The sequence below is a fragment of the Hyperolius riggenbachi genome, chromosome 6 (assembly GCF_040937935.1).
Source record: "Hyperolius riggenbachi isolate aHypRig1 chromosome 6, aHypRig1.pri, whole genome shotgun sequence".
In the NCBI taxonomy this organism is placed as follows: Eukaryota; Metazoa; Chordata; class Amphibia; order Anura; family Hyperoliidae; genus Hyperolius; species Hyperolius riggenbachi.
This window is the reverse complement of record NC_090651.1, coordinates 220,056,627-220,078,773: the sequence shown is the minus strand read 5'-3', so window position 1 is coordinate 220,078,773 and position 22,147 is coordinate 220,056,627. Positions and strand designations below refer to the sequence as shown.

Below are 22,147 nucleotides of genomic sequence, written 5' to 3'. Positions count from 1 at the left end.
GGTGTTTATCTCAAGCTCTCCCCTGTCGTTACAGGCTTTGAAAGCCTTCTGTGTGAATGTTTTCATGATTAGCAGGAGCAGGCAGCCAATAGAAACAGCCCCTGTTCTCCTGCAAGTGCCGCTGATAGGTCACACAGGCTTCTCCACACAAGCTTTCAGACCCCCCAAGCAGTGAGCAGAGAGAACTGGTCAAAATATATCCCCAGATTCCCTTCGGTGGTGTAACCCTTTCAGGCCCTGTTTGATAATGCAAAGATGCTGGTGGTGAAATCACCAAGCATGGCATTTGTAATGTCTCCAGGAAGTTCATCTACGTTGTGGCAAATAAATAAAATGTTAAGAAACACTGATGGACAGATTCAGAGCAGCAGAGGCAGTATAAATAACAGTAACTATAACACGTTTACATGTAAAGGGATGTCTGGATGCCTTCTATTGTTATCAGCTTGTAACAACACAGAGACATTCCAAGCTGCTCTGCACCACTCTGCTGTTATCGAACAGCCTTTGATGAATTGAAGCCTAGTAGTTCGGTAACTTAACGAACCTCTACCACACATGGGAAAATATTGATGAATTAGCACAGTGAAGTGTAAAATACCGAATGCGGTATTTTAAGGACTGGGGTTTTGTTATCGAACACCCTTTGATGAATTGAAGCCATAGGCTTTATTGCTACAATGCTCCTTGTTGGACAATTGTCTTCTTCAGGTTTAAAAGTCAGCCTCTGTACCATTAAAGCACTGGTTCAAGATGGTTATTAAATTGATATTTTGTGGAATACAAATTGTAATAATTTGAAATGCAAAGTTTTGTGTGTTGCACATAAATAATTTCTGCATTACCATTTACAGTATTTTTTTTACAAGACTGCAATGTGGCAATGTCAGATACTGTGTAGCTGGACTCAACAGCAGACTATGTTCTTCATCCCCTAACCCAGCATCCTACAAATGAAATAGGTAAAGAGCTGGGAGGGGGCACAACCTAGTGTAAGGGTGCCTACCCACATCCAATTTTGATACGACTTCCGTGTAAAATGAAAGCTTAAAGCACAACTGAAGTGAGAAGAATGTGTAGGTTGCCATATTTATTTCCTTTTAAACAATACTAGTTGCCTGGCTGTCCTGCTGATCCATTTAGATGCAGTAGTGTCTAACTCACACAAGAAATAAGCATGGGGCTAATCTTGTCAGATCTGACAATGTCAGAAACACCTGATCTGCTGCATGCTTGTTCATGGTCTATGGCTAAAAGTATTAAGAGGCATAAAATCAGCAGGACAGCCAGGTAACTGGTATTGCTTAACGGGAAATAAATATGGCAGCCCCCATATCCATTTCGCTTCAGTTGTCATTTAATTCACAATCTGGTAATAGTATTCAAAATCAGTTGGCTTTCATACTACATTATCAAAATTGGATGTGTGTATGCACTCCAAATCTCCGAGCATAGCTGACCTTTCCAACCTCATTTTTGCTGCTACTGGAAGATTAACTCTTTGTGGCCAGCATTGCAGCTACAGCACAAGAGTCTCATCAATTCTTATCTAGTTACTCCCTGCACAGTATGTAATAAAGGCTTAACCCATCCCACATCTTCCCCAGTGTCTTAATGAAAAGTTAAATAAGAGCAGTGAGAAACTTGTAGGCTTAAAGAGAATCTGTATTGTTAAAATCGCACCAAAGTAAACATACCAGTGCGTTAGGGGACATCTCCTATTCCCCTCTGTCACAATTTCGCCGCTCCCCGCCGCATTAAAAGTGGTTAAAAACAGTTTTTAAAAGTCTGTTTATAAACAAACAAAATGGCCACCAAAACAGGAAGTAGGTTGATGTACAGTATGTCCACACATAGAAAATACATCCATACACAAGCAGGCTGTATACAGCCTTCCTTTTGAATCTCAAGAGATCATTTGTGTGTTTCTTTCCCCCCTGAGGGGGGAGTTCATAGCAGAACCACAACACTGAAGAACTTGGCAGCCTTCCAGACACAGGCTGACAAGTCTGACAAGGGAAAGATACATTGATTTATTACAGAGACTGTGATAGTACAAAGTGCTGCAGTAAGCCAGAACACATTAGAATAGCTTTTGGAACTTGTAGGATGATAAAAAACAGGATGCAATTTTTGTTACGGAGTCTCTTTAAAGGATATCTGAGCTGAAGAGGAAAAGTTAATACTTAATTACCTGGGCTTTTGTCCAGCCCCTAGCAATCTATGTGTACCCTTGCTGCAGTTCCGCTGCCCTCCAGTGCACCACCAGCCCCTCCATAACATCACCGACCATGGCTGTGGTTACCAGCTTCTTCTCATGCACATCTGTGTGCCTCTCAATTACGGTCCTGTGGCTGAGAGGTTTCGACACTTGCACAGTATTTGTAGGCTTGTGCAGGTTGGAGGAAGCTCCGGGTAAGTATAAATGCATTCATTTCTTTCATCTCAGGTTCACTTTAAAGGACAACTGAAGTGAGAAGAATATGGAGGCTGCCATATTTATTTCCTTTTAAACAATACCAGTTGCCTGGCAGCCCTGCTGATCTATTTGGCTGCAGCAGTATCTGGATAATGCTGGGAATACACGTTACGTTTTTTGCAAAGAATCGTTCTGATAGATGCCTTTGATGATAAAATTCCTACATGTCTGATTCTCTGCTCAATTCTGTTCTGCTCGATTTCTTATAGAAGTGAATAGAAAAAAGATAAGAAAAACGAGCGGAAGATAAGAGAATCGAGCAGAGAATCGAATGGCTAATAGATCGCGCAGAGAATCGAATGCGAAAAACAGAACGTGTATTCCCAGCATAACACCAGAAACAAGCATGCAGCTAATAATGTCATATCGGACAATAATGTCAGAAATAGCTGATCTGCTTTATGCTTGTTCAGGGTCTTTGGCTAAAAGTAATAGAGGCAGAGAATCAGCAGAACTGCCAGGCAACTGGTATTGCTTAAAAGGAAATAAATATGGCAGCCTCCATATCACTCTTACTTCAGTTGTTCTATAAGCCTGGTACACATCTAATTTTGATTAACCAATCACTGACCAGAGGCGGGAGGGCAAAGTCTCAATATGTAGACAGTGTAAAGAGTAAGGAGGTTGGTAAAACTTCAAGTAGCCCATTTCATGTAACCAAAATTGGAAAATGTGGTGGTAAAAACAAAGTGCATAATGTATGTCAAAATTATTACATTGGAAAAACTACCAGCAGCCATAGAAAACACTTGCAGGAACATGGCAGGTCAATCCACATGGAAAAAGGCTGTCCCAGATTCATTCAACAGATGAAATTAATACATGGAAGAGTCATAAAAAGATTTAAAGTGTGTCAGATTGTTAAAAGTCTATCCTAGAGGTGGAGAAAACATGTTACAAAAAAGAAGCCCAAATAAATTGTCTAATGGATGCAATGGAACGGAACAGAGTAAATGTAAGGTGTGACCTGTCATGCTCACTGTAATCAAAACTGTTGTTCAATTTGAGAACGGATTTGTAACATTTGAAAAACCTGACCACTGTATCATACCGGTGCTCAAATTTTCCCCAATTATGATAACAAAAATGGATTGAAAACTCAGAACAATCAGCTTAGGTCTATAAATCAAGGTATTGAAAATCTATCCTTTTCCATTTTCATAAAAATTGATTTGAAAAAATCTGACATAATAAAAACAAGACATTTCAATCAGAACAAAGAAAAAAAAATCTTTCACATTTTTTTGTACAACAGATTGTTCTGACAGCTGCAAAGAAATGTTTTTCTTTAAAGGTTATTATGCTGTTGCGTAGCAGAGAGGAAGTTCTGAGTTCAGGTCCGCTTTAAAGGACAACTTTAAGAAGATGGGTATGGAGAGGGACTGGGAGGCTGCCATGTTTCTTTCCTTTTAAACAATACTAGTTGCCTGGCTATATTGCTAATCCTCTGCCTGTAATAAATTTAGCCATAGACCCTGAACAAGCAAGTGTTGTTAGCAATATTCTATACTATCTGCTTAGTAACAGTACTTTCGGATGGATGGATTTCCAGCACTCTTTCCCATCCATTGAAAATCCCTAAACAATGCCCATCTACTCTTTGGCAACTAGCCCCATGACTGCAAGCATTTCCTTGCAGGTAACCATGGTTAAACGAGGAAGAACAATGATTTCAAGCATCACCTTCTTTTTAAAGAGAACTAGAGGTCGATCTTCAGGGGGCAGATGGGACACAGCGCCATGTTCTCTGCCTAATGACATGGATCTGTGTCCTCCAATCGCCGCTCTCTGCCCCCCCCCCTCCCCCGAGTTTAGCAACAAAATTTGTTGCCAACTCAGAGGTAAACACAGGGGAAAGGAATTCCCTGTTTAAAACGCCCCCCAGGTGTGTTCTTACAGGGTTTCCCGAGCTGCCATCGGGCATCTCTCCCCCCCCTGGCCGCGCCTCCTGCCGCTCCCCCGCACGCTATGAGAGACAACACAGTCTCTCAGCGCCATGACCTAGGGGTCACGCAAGTAAAAGTGGGCCATGGTGGCACACAGGAGCTGCGTTTTCTACAGCTACCTGATCCGCTCAGCCCCACAGATCAGGTAGCCTACTTTTTTTTTTTTTTAGCCCATCTCGGGCTCTCTTTAAAGCATCCAGCCGGCTATTCCAACTCAGCATGACAGAATGATCTCCAGCCTTGTGCTCGTCAACTCTCACATGTTAACAAGAAGATAATATGATCTCAACAGCTCCTTTTGTGGCAGGACTAAAATGCACTGGAAATAGGTTTTGGGGGTATAAGTACATCATCATGGCACAGAAGGTCTTTGCAATTCATCTGATCACTCTTCATAACTTTTTGGAGTATATAAAAAATTGTCACCATAAGAATTGAAGCAGAAAACTGTGAAAATCAGCTCTCATGCCATTCTCAAAACTTTTGGCCAGGACTGTACACTTAACCCAGCCACTTGACTCATCCACCTCTGTTCCCATGCCTAACCTTTGCTATCCAAGCGTTGTAAAACCAACGCAGGAGATTTGGGCGCAGCCGGTGCCACCATAGACCGTATTAGGAACTACGGCTATAGCAGTGCTCAGTGACTGATTTGGGCGCTGTCAGAAGACGGAGCACAAATCACTACAAGAACACAAAATTCGGACGCCAGCAATAGCTGTAAGCCGAATTACATTGATCGCCCACTATCCTTGGCAACCTGTAGAGGGAATAGTAATTAAAACCGCGGGACTTGTGCAGGAGCAGCGTAAGCCATTCATCAGCTTTCCCCTGTGCTGAAATCTCCTGGCAGCTATGTTATAGGTACACGTACTATCCTCCTCTAGCATCATCTCCTCCAATTCACATACATTACAGGATTTCACCTCTCCCCGCCTAGAATTCTGTTCCACAAAACGGGGGTTTTCAATGCGTATCGAAAGCACACTCTGGGATAGGTAATCTAGTCTACTATGGGCTTTCAAACAATAGATTTCCCCTGATTCTGGGGTATTTTATGCATTTCCCCACCTATTGCTTTTTGCCTATTCCTTTAGACTGTAAGCTAAAAAGGGCAATGCTCTCTTCCTTTTGTGTCTCGTAAAATACTGTATTTTCTTAATAACTGCACGTTTCTCACTAGCAATTATACTATCTACTACTACTGTATTTTGTACCATTATCTGTATATTATACACCATTGTTGCTTCCTCTATACAGCGCCATGGAAGATGAAAGGGCGATATAGATCACTAATAATAATAAACTATGCCAGGATCGCCTATCAGATGAGATCCAAGTGTACTGGAGGCAATATGTGACATGAGAAGATAAACATGTGTATGTTCAGTACAATCATCATGAAGGAGTCCGCACACAGACTAATCGGAGCAATCACCATAAATTTATTGTCCCATCACATGTATAGATACAAGAGTCTGACCTGCATAGGCCGACGATCGTTTCGGGGCCACTCAGGGTCCCCTTTATCAAGGCGGGTAGCCTTGATAAAGGGGACCCTGAGTGGCCCCGAAACGATCGTCGGCCTATGCAGGTCAGACTCTTGTATCTATACATGTGATGGGACAATAAATTTATGGTGATTGCTCCGATTAGTCTGTGTGCGGACTCCTTCATGATGATTGGATGTGATGGCCTGGGAGCCCGGCACCAGCTTACCCACTGACGTGAGTGCGGTCTTTTTGATTTGTATGTTCAGTACAAAACATTAATAACAAGGCTTTTTTACTTGCTTTATTTTGCTGCCTGAAAGAGTTCATTTTTAGACATTGAGGTGACAGCTTCTGTCTTGTAGGTACCCTGTCGTGAATATAGTAATATATAGTAAATATCGCTGATAACCTAATTACAGCCATAATGTTTTCCTTGCAGAATACAACTTCTGAGAACAGGGAAGAGGTAGGACAAGGTCAACAGTTCATGTATTTTCACTCGGACTGCTACTGATTAGATACAGTAAAACATTCAACCTACTTTGTGAATGTTTAAATAAATAAAAAACATGGGGTAGTTAAAAAGTCATTTTTAGGAGTGGTAGAATAAATATAATTGTTTATCTCATCAGTTTATTTTCACCTCGGGTTCACTTTGAATGGTATTACCCTAGTTTAGATGAGGCCACAGATGACATAAGTTTTTAATGCTAAAAAACAGGCAGAGGGGTAGGCAATTTTGGCTGTATTAATTTGTGCACACGTGCACTATTCATCATGTACAATGGGTAGAGGAAGAGATGTATTCTTAAAGGGAACCTAAGGAGAGGGATATGGAAGTTTCCTTTCAAACAATACCAGTTCCCTGGCAGTCCAGCTGATCTCTTTGGCTGCAGTAATGGCTGAATAACACACCTGAAACAAGCATGCAGCTAATCCAGTCTGACTTCAGTCAGAGCACCTGATCTGCATGCTTGTTCAGGGGCTGTGGCTAAAAGTATTAGATACACAGGATCAGCAGAAGAGTCATGCAACTGGTATCATTTTAAAAGGAAAAATCCATATCCTCAGTTTACGTTCCCTTTAAGAGAAATTTAACTTTAGTGGAGGATCTGGGAAATATGACCTCAGGCTCACTATCAGAAGAGCTAAACATTTTTCTTTGAGTATTCATCCAGCCCTCAACTTTACCGTGTACAGTATTACACTTCAACGGTTATCATGAATCATTCAAATATTCAGTCTCTTTTAGCCCAATATACTGTGCTAGTGGTTTTGTGTCACTCCAAGCTACTTGGGTATTTGGTTGTACTGGTCCAAGCCCTTTCCCATAGAGCTACATTAATCCCTGACATGCACGGACTAGGACCAAAAATAGCTTTTTTATAATAGCAATATGCTTATGCAGTAAAATCCTTTTATAGTAAACTCCTAAAGGAACAGGAAAAGTAGTTTACTATGTCAGAAATTGTCACAATCAAGCACACAAAGTATACTCTAGTGCTGTATCTTAATTCAGTCAGTAATTAAGGGCTCTGCCTCTGACACAGGAGACCTGGGTTCGAATCTCGGCTCTGGCTGTTCAGTAAGCCAGCACCTATTCAGTAGGAGACCTTAGGCAAGTCTTCCTAACACTGCTACTGCCTATAGAGCGCGTCCTAGTGGCTGCAGCTCTGGCGCTTTGAGTCCGCCAGGAGAAAAGCGCGATATAAATGTTCTGTGTTTGTTTGTTAATTGGGAGTATTCAATTTTTCAGCAAGCTTCAAGCTTCAGCAAGCGAGCATAAACAGCTTCTAAGCTAGATCAAAATGCACAGTGCTCAATATGCAGGGATTTGCATGCAATAATCATGCAACAGCTTGCACAGGAAGCATGGGTCTCACCGCTTATTGCAGATACAGTACTGATAGTGTGCTTCTCTGTCCACATTTCTGTGCAGCCTGGACGATACAAACACCGACCACAGCTCATGGGTCTCCAAAGGAAGGACGCATGCTCCCGCCCACTTTCCACTATAGCAGGATACAGCATGGGTTTAATATAATAGAAGTTCTATTATATCAGGGTTCACTATACCAGAGGTTACTCCCATATACTTAGTGCTTGGTCAGGACCTGGACATTAAGCTCACTATGTATCACAAGAAGCAGATTAGTGTGGCATTCCCCTCACATAAATCAATGATACTGTGGGTGGATACAATGGAGGACCAAACACTCACCGCCTCCGCTGTACGTATAGTGGGTTGCAAAAGTATTCAGCCCCCTTGAAGTTTTCCACATTTTGTCATATTACTGCCACAAACATGAATCAATTTTATTGGAATTCCACGTGAAAGACCAATACAAAGTGGTGTACACGTGAGATGTGGAACGAAAATCATACACGATTCCAAACATTTTTCACAAATAAATAACCGCAAAGTGGTGTGTGCATAATTATTCGGCCCCCTTTGATCTCAGTGCAGTCAGTTGCCTATAGACATTGCCTGATGAGTGCTAATGACTAAATAGAGTGCACCTGTGTGTAATCTAATGTCAGTACAAATACAGCTGCTCTGTGAGGGCCTCAGAGGTTGTCTAAGAGAATATTGGGAGCAACAACACCGTGAAGTCCAAAGAACACACAAGACAGGTCAGGGATCAAGTTATTGAGAAATTTAAAGCAGGCTTAGGCTACAAAAAGATTTCCAAAGCCTTGAACATCCCACGGAGCACTGTTCAAGCGATCATTCAGAAATGGAAGGAGTATGGCACAACTGTAAACCTACCAAGACAAGGCCATCCACCTAAACTCACAGGCCGAAAAGGGAGAGCGCTGTTCAGAAATGTCAAGAGGCCCATGGTGACTCTGGACGAGCTGCAGAAATCTACAGCTCAGGTGGGGGAATCTGTCCATAGGACAACTATTAGTCATACACTGTACAAAGTTGGCCTTTATGGAAGAGTGGCAAGAAGAAAGCCATTGTTAACAGAAAGCATAAGAAGTCCCTTTGCAGTTTGCCACAAGCCATGTGGGGGACACAGCAACCATGTGGAAGAAGGTGCTCTGGTCAAATGAGACCAAAATGGAACTGTTTGGCCAAAATGCAAAACGCTATGTGTGGCGGAAAACTAACACTGCACATCACTCTGAACACACCATCCCCACTGTCAAATACGGTGGCAGCATCATGCTCGGGGGGTGCATCTCATCAGCAGGGGCAGGGAAGCTGGTCAGAGTTGATGGGTAGATGGATGGAGCCAAATACAGGGCAAACTTGGAACAAAACCTCTTGGAGACTGCAAAAGACTTGAGACTGGGGCGGAGGTTCACCTTCCAGCAGGACAATGACCCTAAACATAAAGCCAGGGCAACAATGGAATGGTTTAAAACAAAACATATCTATGTGTTAGAATGGCCCAGTCAAAGTTCAGATCTAAATTCAATCGAGAATCGTGGCAAGATCGAAAAACTGCTGTTCACAAACGCTGTCCATCTAATCTGACTGAGCTGGAGCTGTTTTGCAAAGAAGAATGGGCAAGGATTTCAGTCTCTAGATGTGCAAAGCTGGTAAAGACATACCCTAAAAGACTGGCAGCTGTAATTGCAGCAAAAGGTGGTTCTACAAAGTATTGACTCAGGGGGCCGAATAATTACGCAAAACCCACTTTGCAGTTATTTGTAAAAAATGTTTGGAATTATGTATGATTTTCTATCCACTTCTCACATGTACACCACTTTGTATTGATCTTTCACGTGGAATTCCAATAAAATTGATGCATGTTTGTGGCAGTAATGTGACAAAATGTGGAAAACTTCAAGGGGGCCGAATACTTTTGCAACCCAATATATATATATATATATATATATATATATATATATATATATATATATATATATATCTGTAAGGCAGAATTGTAACTGTTCAGTTACAGTAGTAACTGAAAAATTGGTCACTCATCTAGTTTTTTTTTTTTCCTCCCTGTGGCTTATTCACTGCTACTAGCAACAGAGACTGTTAGAATAATACATCACTGGAGTGACACCATACATATAAAAGTGGTTTCCATAGAATGCTCTTTACCTCTTCACCTATTTAATATATATATATATATATATATATATATATATATATATATATATATATATATATATATATATATATATATATATATATATATATATATATATATATATATATATATATATATAGTAAATAGGTGAAGAGGTAAAGAGCATTCTATGGAAACCACTTTTATATGTATGGTGTCACTCCAGTGATGTATTATTCTAATGGCCCATACTCACGAGGGACTTTTGTCGCCTCAACACGCGGCGCGCGCGTGTTGCGGCGACAGGTCGCCCGTGAGTATGGGCCGTCTCACGCGCGCGCACCCCGAACTGTCGCCCGCCGCTCATGTCGCCATGCGATTGAAAGTTTCAATCGCATGGCGACAGTCGCCGCCGCACCTCCCCCGCAACTGTCGCTAGTCCGCGTGAGTACGCGGACTAGCGACAGCAACCTCCATTGTATCAAATGGAGCTTCCGGCGGGGGGAGGAGGAACGTCGGCGACAGCTTCCGCCTCGCCGCTGGTCCCTCTTCCGCGTGTGTACGCGGAGGGACCTGGCGAGAAGCTGTCGCCGGCCTGTCGCCCACACGCTCACGTGTGCTGGCGACAGGCAACATTTGCAGCCCGTGAGTACGGGCCTTAACAGTCTCTGTTGCTAGTAGCAGTGAATAAGCCACAGGGAGAAAAAAAAAAAAAAAAAACTAGATGAGTGACCAATTTTTCAGTTACTACTGTAACTGAACAGTTACAATTCTGCCTTACAGTTCCTTCTAAATAATGGTTAGTGCTCCTTTATCCACACACAGCGTGTAGATCAGCGAGTCCCAGCACTCATACTGCATATGCAGTAATAAAATGGTCAGTTGTGAACTCATTTTTCTTCTTTCAGAAGATTGATACTCTCACTGGCAAATATATTCTGCTACAACAGAAATACAGGTAAGTTCCATAAAACACCAGCTAGTATCTATAACCAAACAGCTAATATTTCTTCTTCTGTTATACAGGAACTCCACACAGCAGTGGCTCAGTTGCTTCAATACAGTGGAATTTGTAGGCACGTTCTATGCAATCTCCGCAAATAATGATAACCAAGCAGCTGATGATTTCCTCTTCTATGTTACAGAAACTCCACACGGTGATGGCTTCACACACAGCAATAATACAGGTAAGTTCCTTATAAGTTCATCAAATGGTAGCAGCTTGTTATGGTCTCTTATTTTACAGGTTATCAACCCCAGTAGCGTGCTTATAAGCTTCCAACACAGCGCTATTACAAGCAAGTTCCAGATATGTCAACAAATGACAGCAAATAAGCAGCTCATTTCATTTTATGTTCCCATAGAGATCAACATGTAGTTAACCTTTTCCCTTGGATCATAGCAGTCCAGACTCCAGATTGCCAGAACTATGTCCTTGGCCCTCTGACTTTTCTCTTAATGAATAAAGTTTAGAAGAGTCTCTTAGGACTTTCATTGCATATCATTTACTTTCACTTCCTATATACCGGTATTTAAATACAATTAGAACTCTCTCATCAGCATTCTTTCTTCACCAGAGGGTCATTTTCCTTTACATGGCACTCATCAGTTAACAAGACTGTTTGAAAATTAGTCTCCATGTATTTCTGGGCCCACTGCAGCCGTTCCTTTTTGCCGGCATTGGTTAGGGGAGACCGAATAGAAGTTTTATCCATAAATGCAATCCTCCCGAGGATCCTGCACCTTGATGTTCGTGGAACTCCAGAGGCACCAGCAGCTTCAAATACCTGTTTGCTGCTTTGTAATGGCATTTTAGCAGCTGCTTTCTTAATCTGATGTATCACACTTTTCGGCATCAGAGAGATCCTTTTGCTTCCCCATATTGCTTGAAAACTGTGGTTTCTTAATAATGTGGAACACTCTTCTTTTGTAGTTTTCCTTTAATTGGGTTCACCTGGCAAACTAATTATCACATGTCCAATATGGATTTCAGTGATCAAGAGCCCTGAGACACCATACCATCCATGAGTTTAATTGAAAGACAAAACATTTAATCTTTACGACACAAACACAAGTTGCATAATAATTTGAAATGTGGTGTAAATTAGTACATTTCCTGTAGCCTTCTATTGGATCCTTTGCTGTACTTTTGTGTTGTCTGTAATTTTTCTGGGAGAGCAGATGCATTTCCCATATAGCCTATGGTTGAAATGCTTCTGCCCCGGGCACTAACCAGACCATTGGAGCAGACACTACACTGCCTGGTCCTGCTGGTCATTAGAGGTCCTGTTCAAGTGGGAACTTAGGCTGACCCTCCATCTTTAGAGGCTGCTCTTCATGGTATTTTCTGGCTAACCTGTACTTCTACCCTGGCTGATCTCTTCTTCTAAAGCTGCTAGATTAAAGTCGGCAAAGGCTGCCGATAACAAGCGCCTCTGTTGATAATCTGGCCTGTGTACAGCAATCCCCGACTGCTGCTTTGCCAGCTATTCGCCAGACAGATCAATTAGGCCAAGTGACAGCCATTAGCTTTGTTCTCGCCACATGACTTCACATCTGCGCTGCTCCGCTGCCCCAGGGATGTTGCTCAAGGGATCTGGTACCGATCCCCTTTGGGAGACATCCAGTTAGCGTGTGTTTGGGCCTTAAGGGCCCTTCCATACTGCATGTGCTTCAATCAGATTTTCAAAGTGCATGCATTTTGCCAATTGCAAAGGCACCATAATTAACATGGTAATCGAAGTGGGTTGTACAGAGTAGTGCAATCTGTTTTTTACCCAATCGCAAATGTAGTGCATGCTGCAGTTTGCCTGCATTTGTGATTATGTTAGGTAATCACATAGCAAAAATGGTGATAAGAGATCTCACATTTGAAAAAAAAAAACAACTTACTGTGGCTTTTTTTTTTTTACGTTGGGAAATGCAATTGGGCCTGTCGATCGCACCCGTAATCAGAGTGAAACACGCACTCAAAAACATGTGAAAAATCGTGAACTCAGCACACTCCCGAGATTTTGAATGTGGAATGGCCCAAACTCTCAGCCATTCACTTGAAAACCATCTTTTCCCTTTCCTTTCTTTCTCAAACTTTCTTTTTTTAAAGGTATCCATGCATCTCTTGATCTGCCACCAGATTGACCATCAGATAGCTCCCTGTCTGATCAAATCTGATCAGAGAGGGATTTATTGCCTGCTCACACACTGCAGACAGATTTCCAATACATTTCAGCATTACATTTTGTTTTGGTGCCACAGGTGCTAATACCACATGACACCGCTGAGTGTAAATCACGTCAGTACATGTTGCATGTCATGTAGTACAGACTCTGGGTGGAAATGGAGAAAGTAATGTTTCCAGTGAAAGTGCGCTCAATAGTGCAAATTATCTCTCATATATATCTCAACCTTAATACAAACAATAATCAAATATATGCATATATATCTTCCTTGTGTCACAACACCTATATGCCTTCCACCTGTAAAAAAGACCCTAAAGTAACACAAACCCCTCCAAGGTGTCTCTACACCTCTAATTACAGTCCACCTGCAAGAGATGTGGACCTGTGAAGAAAAACAAAAACAAAAAAAAAAAACCACACACACACATATACTGTTGTATATTGGATCGCTGTCCTTTGTCACCAAATATATAAGTGTACCAGCCTTAGATTTCCACGGACACTGCGCTCTCAATATATTTCACCAATCCTTCAATTCTCTGTGCCCTTTGTGCTGGCTGCCAACCCACAGACAGCTTCTACGCTTATTGCCAGTGATTCTAAACATCAGGAGCTGGAGACGTTAGACCAATAAGCTAGGGGTAAGCTAGGGGTAAGCTGTAGCCATAGAGGTGGAGAGAGCGCATGCCTGGCCGCATTGACGTAACAGGTACGTGATGTTTGGCTTGAAAGCGTATGTGACGTAAGTCACTGCGGAAGTGAATGTGCTGGAACGCACAGGGCGGAAGCCCGTAATTGGAAGTCCCATTACGCTCCATATGAGGCAGACGTTGGCTGCCGATGATTGGGTGCCTGTTTGTGGAGGTATGCTGGGAAGGAGGAGGAGTTAGGGTATAAAGTATGTCTATTGGTCTAACGTCTCCAGCCCCTGATGAGTATTTGATACGAAACGCGTTGGGCGGAGTTTAAGGACGTGGACTACAGCTCGTCTTGTGAATACTAAATGCGCATTGTTTTATGGAAAATATGTGAGTGCAACTCTTTTAATCTTTTATATTAAAGCAACAGTTTTACGCTATGGAGACTCCTCTTTAGTCATTAGGTTTAAACTTGATGAAATCAGGACACTATGGAAGTTTAGACTGGTGAGGAGACAGCGAGATTGGAATCTATTAAGCGCTGTGGATGACCTATAATCTGGCAGCATTTATAGAAGGTGAGAGGCTGGAGATCTTGGAGGCATTTATGCAACACAGTTTGATGGTGAAAGCTACTATTTAGAATCACTGGCAATAAGCGTAGAAGCTGTCTGTGGGTTGGCAGCCAGCACAAAGGGCACGGAGAATTGAAGGTTTGGTGAAATATATTGAGAGCGCAGTGTCCGTGGAAATCTAGCAAATGGAGAAAGAAATGAGACAGTAGGAGACACGCCGACATGAAAGGTGAGCTTGCAACATTCACCCTGGGCCTGGGGATACACATATACTTGTGGGGAGATCGGCCAGAAGACTGTTGGTCATTGGGAAATCGAACACCCAATCGGGTGCTTTCGATCATGATTTTTCCAGCATACTAGATCGATAGTTTCAGCCAGAAACCAATTGAAATGGTTGATCAGGTGACCATGTTGCAGCATCGATCTCTGCCAGAGACAATCATGACTGAATTGGCCAGATATCGAATCATATATGGGCAACCTTACTTCCCAATAGCACTCTCTTATCTCTGGTTTACTTTTCTCTCTTGGTCTCACTATTTATCATCTCTTTTTCAAGTTAAATCTTGTTACCATCCATTTTTCATCCTCTCCTCTTCTGCCACTTATGCTGCCGGTCTCTTGTTCGTCTCCTCTGCCCTCTCTCCTCCTATTTTTTTCCTTTCTGTGGTCCATGCTAGGGAACCTGAAGTGAGAGGGATATGGAGGCTGACATTTAATTTTTAACACCAGTTGCCTGACAGTCCAGCTGATCCTCTGCCTCTAAAGCCACGTCCACACAGGGGGGGGGGGGGAATCTTCTGGGGATCTCTGTCGCTTAAAGGGCCATGTACTAATCCCCTCCAGGCGACAGAGCACTGACGATGCTCTATACAGATACATCACAGATGTGGCATTCCAGACATTGCGCGGGAACTGTGCACACACTGGTCTGAATCCAAAATTTTCAGCAATGGCAGGCAATATTGTTCACCACAGCAGAGTTCAGACTAGCGTGTGCGCGTAGCTTAAAGCTTGTAACCACAGACCCTGAACAAGCATGCAGGTCAGATATTACTGGCAAAAATCTGACAAGATTAGCTGCATGCTTGTTACGGATGTGCGATTCAGACACTACGGATGCCAGAATCAGCATGACTACAAGGCAACTGGTATTGTTTAAAATATGGCAGCCTCCATATACCTAGCAACTGTAGCAAGAGGGCTATGGAGGCTGCCATATTTATTTTCTTTTAAGTGATACCAGTTGCCTGGCTGTCCTGCTGATCCTCTGCCTCTAATGCTTTTAGCAATAGACCCTGAACAAGCATATGCAGATCAGGAGTTTCTGACATTATTGTCAGATCTGACAAGAATAGCTGCATGCTTGTTTCTGGTGTGATTCAGATACTACTACAGCCAAATAGATCAGCAGGGCAGTCAGGCAACTGGTATTGCTAAAAAGGAAATAAATATGGCTGCCTCCATATTCTTCTCACTTAGCGGCTTACTTTCGGTTCTGCCGACTGATCAGTCTGCAGTCCACTGCGCCTGTGCGGGCTTTGCCACGCGTATCCACGTAAGCGTTCCCGTTTCATAACACACTTCAGTGTGTTGCGGTGCGCTTTTTTTTAGCAGACCCATGCGTTTACATGCACTTGAATGCATTTTTTTCAGCATGTCTTTCTTATTTGATGTAGCAGTTGTCAAAGATTTGTTTTCATTTGTAAATTTCTTTTTATTTTAAATTAGGGGTAAAAAAACACATCTCCAATGCGCATTGCCATGTGCTTCTATGTGCTTAAAAAGTGCTCCTATTCACTTGCATTGCTGTGCGCTTCAAAAGCGCAACACACACAAAAATGCATGCAACATTACATTTCTCAAAGACAGTATCTAAGTGCATAGATGTGAATATGTTACATTAGAATCAATGGAAAAAGCTAACAAAGCGCACAGGGCAATGCGCTGTAAAAAACATACAGCAACGTCCCTAGTGGGAACGAGGCCCTAAGCTTTGTACACATGTCGGACTATAACAAGCTACCAGTCGTCAGACCCGCCCGCGGGACGGTTGTTCTGACGACAGTTTGCCGTTGTGTACAGTCTGTAGTCAGGCTATACACACCAACAAACTGTCGTCAGAACGACCGCCCCACGGGCGGGTCTGACGACTGGTAGCTTGTTACAGTCCGACGTGTGTACGAAGCTTAAAGGGTTACTGTAGGGGGGGTCGGGGGAAAATCAGTTGAACTTACCCGGGGCTTCTAATGGTCCCCCGCAGACATCCTGTGCCCGCGCAGCCACTCACCGATGCTCCGGCCCCGCCTCCGGTTCACTTCTGGAATTTCAGACTTTAAAGTCTGAAAACCACTGCGCCTGCGTTGCCGTGTCCTCGCTCCCGCTGATGTCACCAAGAGCGTACTGCGCAGGCACAGACCATACTGGGCCTGCGCAGTACGCTCCTAGTGACATCAGCGGGAGCGAGGACACGGCAACGCAGGCATAGTGGTTTTCAGACTTTAAAGTCTGAAATTCCAGAAGTGAACCAGAGTCGGGGCCAGAGCATCGGTGAGCGGCTGCGCGGGCACAGGATGTCTGCGGGGGACCATTAGAAGCCCCAGGTAAGTTCAACTCATTTTCCCCCGACCCCTACAGTATCCCTTTAAATCTATGCACTGCACAAAAATCACATTCCTGTGTGGGTAAAAAAACAAAACAAAAACACAAAGCAAGTCTCTTTTTCTCAGCATACTGTATCTAAATCACGTGATGCTTTTCTATGGAAGATCAAAAATGCATGCGATTTGCATACGCTTTTGAAACAGAAAAAAAAGACTTTATAATGAAATTTTCACTTGTTAAATATAAATATTAATGCTAGTCTAATCTACGGGACCCAGCAGGAAACCTCATAGGGAAAATCTGCTAATGTGATTAGGGCTCCTTCTTGAACTGTTAAGTTTCAGATAGTTTGCTAAAGCTCAGTATCACCAAACTCTCTCATCAGCCCTAGAGAAAGCTGCTCCGCCAATATTCCGCCGCAACCGACCCCCTAACCCCCAGCCCTGGCGCACTACCCATACTCGAAACCTCCAGAGGGAAACACGTGCCAATGAACGAAAATGGAGGAAAACTCGACTAAACCAGGATTTCCTACAGTACAAGACTAACCTGCTGCAGTTCCACACTGCCCTTGCTCATGCAAAGCACGAATACTTTATCAAGCTCATCGGAGCACAAGCTTCCAATCCCCGGCAACTTTTCGGCACCTTCAACTCCCTGCTTAAACCCACCTCCCCACCTTCCGTTACCTGGCTCTCTGCCACAGATTTAGCCACCCAATTCACCAACAAAATAGTCTCCATCCGTCAGGAAATATCCAATCTCCAATCTTCACCTCCCATCCGCTCACAACCAACTCCTCCTCCACCCTATCCTCCCCTCACCTCCTTCACTCCTACTACCATTGAGGAAGTCAACCACCTACTGCAGACTTCCCATACCACTACCTCCCCCCTTGACTCTATCCCTTCTGATCTACTTCAACCTCACTTCACGGATTTGCCCCCAGTCCTCACTACCCTGTTTAGCCTCTCCCTATCCACAGGCACCTTCCCCTCAGACTTCAAGCAGGCCACAGTATTGCCCCTGCTCAAGAAACCCTCCCTCGACCCCTCACTACCCTCCAACTACCGCCCGATCTCCCTCCTCCCTTTTGCCTCAAAACTCCCTGAGCGTCTGGTTCACGCCTGACCCAGTACCTCAATGCCAACTCGCTACTAGACCCACTGCAATCTGGATTTCGGCCTGCCCACTCAACCGAAACGGCTCTCACCAAAGTGGTCAATGACCTTGCCTTAGCTAAAGCTGAAGGTAAATACTCCATTCTCCTCCTCCTTGACCTTTTAGCAGCTTTTGATACAGTAGATCTTCCCCTACTCCTCCAGTCCCTCCAGTCCATGGGCATTCACGATCTCGCCCTGACCTGGCTTTCATCCTACCTCTCCAACCGCTCCTTCACGACCTCCTTCAATGAGTCCTCGTCCACCTCCAACCACCTCTCAGTGGGAGTCCCCCAATGCTCGGTCCTTGGCCCCCTACTGTTCTCCCTATACACATCCTCCATTGGCAAGGTTATCTCCTCCATGGGTTTTAACTATCATCTGTATGCAGATGACAACCAAATCTACCTCCACACCCCTGACATATCCACCACTACCATGGACAAGGTCTCCTCCTGCCTATCTGCCATCTCCTCCTGGATGTCCGCTAGGTTCCTGAAACTAAATCTAGACAAAACAGAAATTATGATCTTCCCACCCCAGTCATCCCTGGACCTCCCAGATGTGCAGGTCACTGTCAACCACACTACTATTCGCCCTACCTCTCAAGCCCGCTGTCTGGGTGTCACCCTGGACTCCGCACTCTCCTTCACTCCCCACATCCAAAACCTCACAAAGTCCTGCAACTTCAACCTTCGTAACATCTGTAAGATTCGCCCTTTCCTGACCTCTGCCACCACCAAAATCCTCATCCATGCCCTCATAATTTCCCGCCTCAACTACTGCAATGCCCTTCTGTCTGGTCTCCCTATGACCCGAATAGCCCCACTGCAGTCCATCATGAATGTGGCAGCCAGAATTATCCACTCCTCCCATCGCTCCACCAGGGCGGCTCCCCTCCGTGAATCCCTCCACTGGCTTCCTATCCAGTCCAGAATCAGATTCAAGATATTGTGTCTGACCTACAAATCCGTCCACAAAACCTGTCCAACCTACATTTCTGATGTTACTCAGAGATACACACCAAGCCGCTCACTCCGCTCCTCCAATGAACTTCGCCTGACCGTCCCCCGCATCACCCAGTTCCAAGCACGACTCCAAGACTTCTCAAGAGCCGCTCCAACACTATGGAACTCCCTACCTCCACCCATTAGGGCAGCCCCCTCCAACACCTTCAAGAAGGCCCTCAAAACTCACCTTTTCACTCTGGCCTACCACCCCTCACAATTGCTCTAAACCCACAGCTGAACTCTGGTCCTCTACCTCTCGTGTCCCTACCTCTCCCTCTAGATTGTAAGCCTTTGGGCAGGGTCCTCCTCCTTTTGTGTCCTACCTGATCATGCACCTCCATTACTGTAAACCCATGCTATGCATTTGAGTGAACCTAACTTGCCTAATCTCCATGCTCCCATCCAAAGACGGACTAAGCATTACCTTGTACTCATACTGTGCGATCTGGTTTTCTTGTATTCCTGTACTGTCATATTGCTGTATGTGGCCCCTAAATATTGTCTGTAACCTAAATTAATGTCCAGCGCTGAGTAATATGGTGGCGCTTTATTAATACAATAAATAATAATAATAATACTACCGTATGCCTACACTATTCATCCAATCACAACGCTTTGTGCTATAAAGGGTGCTGTGGTTTCAGAACTGTTCCCTATGAGGTTTCCTGCTGGGTCCCCTAAGCTAGACTAGCGCCTAAATATTAGTCATGCAAAAGCGTAACAAAAAAAGCATAGAAACCGCAAACGAACACACATGGCTAAAAAACATATGCTTTGCTGCACTGACAAGTGTGCTCCCACAGGTTTTTTGTGTTTGATTTCTGAACAGGAAAATCAATGGGTTGGTGCACACTTAAAGTGTACCAGAGATAAACAACATTAAAAGAAGCCCCAGGCTTGTATAAATCTTTTAATATCATTTATCTCTGGTACACTTTAAGGGCTTGTTCACACCTAGGACGTTTTGCACTTTGAGCGCTGGCGACTTTAACCCTCTGGGGGATAATCCCGAGCTGAGCTCGGGGTAAGCCGCCACAGAGGATTTCTCAGGCCCTGGTGGGCCGATTTGCATAATTTTTCTTTTTGTTGCACGCAGCTAGCACTTTGCTAGCTGCTTGTATATACCGATCGCCGCCGCTCCGCGCTGATTCGCCGCTACCCGCCGTGCCGCGCCGCTCCCCCCCCCAAGACCCCGTGCGCAGCCTGGCCAATCAGTGCCTGGCAGCGCTGAGGGGTGGATCGGGACTCCCTCTGACATCACGACGTCGTTGACGTCATCCCGATCGTCGCCATGGCGACGGGGGAAGCCAATTCCTGTTTGCTTTGATTGCCGGAGGCGATCAGAGGGGGTGGGGGGATGCCGCTGCACAGCGGCTATCATGTAGCGAGCCCTGGGCTCGCTACATGATTTATAAAATAATTTTTTTTTAAAAATAGTGCTGCGCCACCTCCTGGGCGATATAATTGTATCCCCCAGGAGGTTAAAAATGCCCTAAAATACCTTGTGCAATGAATCTTCACAAGATACTACATATATGCGCATTTTGCCTGCTTTCCATTCACAAAAACACTGCATGTACTATTTTCAAGGTTATTTTGCTACAATGGAAGGTATAGGAAAACCACAAATCCGGCAATTGCGTTCGCGTTTTTTAAGAATAAACATATTTTATTATTTTCCGGGTTAAAGAGTTCACTTCCTGACTGACATCGGGAAGTGAAAAACCGGAATCGCTCACAAAAGCGATTTGCACAAAATCATACCGTGCAGTGGAGCGCTGGGAGCGGAAAAAAAAACTCAAAAAGAATTGAAAAACACTGCCGTCAGCGATTTTGATTTAGATGTGAACAAAGCCTAAATGCGTTTTTACCATACAAAAATAAAAACCAACAGCAGTGCAGCACTATGGGCATGTTCTCTATTATATTAGCTTCTGTGAACACATTTTCCCACATACAGACACACAAGAGTATGCTGCCAAACTCTCCTGTGTGCATTCCAGACTAAAATACACAGTTACATTTAGGACTGGATTGCACACAGTTACATTTCCCCAATATCAAGCATTATTCATGCTCACAAGTCTCCAATTACCTGTACTGCCTGCCACAGCCAGCATCAGAGCCAGCACCACACCGAACACTCCTGCCATAGTTCCAGAGGGGAGGAGCCTCTCTGGGCCACCTCAGCTTGACTAGCAGTGCGAGGTGGGCGGGGTTATAGGACAGTCTGTGGTGTATTTAGTACTGGCAACTTCCCCAGACGGATTAAAGCATTATAATTCTTTCACTTAACGTTATTTACCGTTTAGAAACAACTTAGGGGACTTTCAACATAATTAATTAGTAGTCACTATCAGAAATGCATCTAGATATTTTATGTTCACGTCGATAAAGGCTGATTTGCTAAACTTAAATATGGCGACTGGCAACTTCCTGTCGCAGATAGATGTGCTCATCTTATTACGTGTGAATACGTAGGCACTAGGCAGTGGCAGTCTGGCAGAGAGGCTGAATGGTTGACGCATGCGCCCTGGGGTAGTGTGGGTCTGACAGTAGGGTGCTTTACTTGCGTAGAGTGGTCACGTCACGTGACGCACTCCTACAGACAGACATGGCTGCTCGCAGTGTGTCCGCTGCAGTCAGGGTGCTGCTGTCTCCTCTGCCTGTGAAGTCAGCTGTCAGGCAAAAGGTAGTGGCCAGACGTGATAGACATTGTTATATGCCAATGAAGCAAAATTGCGGGGAAGTGATGCTAATGGGAAATAAAATGAACACAGTATTTATTATTTTCAATGTCAGAAAGCTGTCATGACAGGCACATGGAAGCTCCCATAGCTGACCTTATTCTGTTACTGCTAATTTTCTATCTATAATTTTGACCCTCTGCCTACGTTTTTTTTTTTTTTTTTTGGGGGGGGGGGGGGGTATTTTTAACTTCTGCAAATGCAGATTATTATGATTATGCTATTGTATCATTATTCTGCAACTACCTTTGTACTCACTTTCCTCCGTTTTATGTTATC

General features: G+C 43.9%; 2 protein-coding genes across 2 annotated transcripts in view; one reads left to right on the top strand and one right to left on the bottom strand.

The window, feature by feature from the left end:
• SSR4 (signal sequence receptor subunit 4) overlaps window positions 1-21,323 on the bottom strand; it is a 41,729-nt gene extending 20,406 nt beyond the window's left edge. Inside the window, exon 1 of the mRNA XM_068240442.1 lies at window positions 21,217-21,323. Within this exon, the coding sequence (XP_068096543.1) occupies window positions 21,217-21,274 (58 nt within the window). The 5' untranslated portion in view covers window positions 21,275-21,323. The remainder of the gene's footprint in view (window positions 1-21,216) is intronic.
• Window positions 21,324-21,611: 288 nt separating this feature from the next.
• LOC137521324 (isocitrate dehydrogenase [NAD] subunit gamma, mitochondrial-like) overlaps window positions 21,612-22,147 on the top strand; it is a 44,749-nt gene continuing 44,213 nt past the window's right edge. The window contains exon 1 of the mRNA XM_068240441.1: window positions 21,612-21,813. Within this exon, the coding sequence (XP_068096542.1) occupies window positions 21,736-21,813 (78 nt within the window). The 5' untranslated portion in view covers window positions 21,612-21,735. The remainder of the gene's footprint in view (window positions 21,814-22,147) is intronic.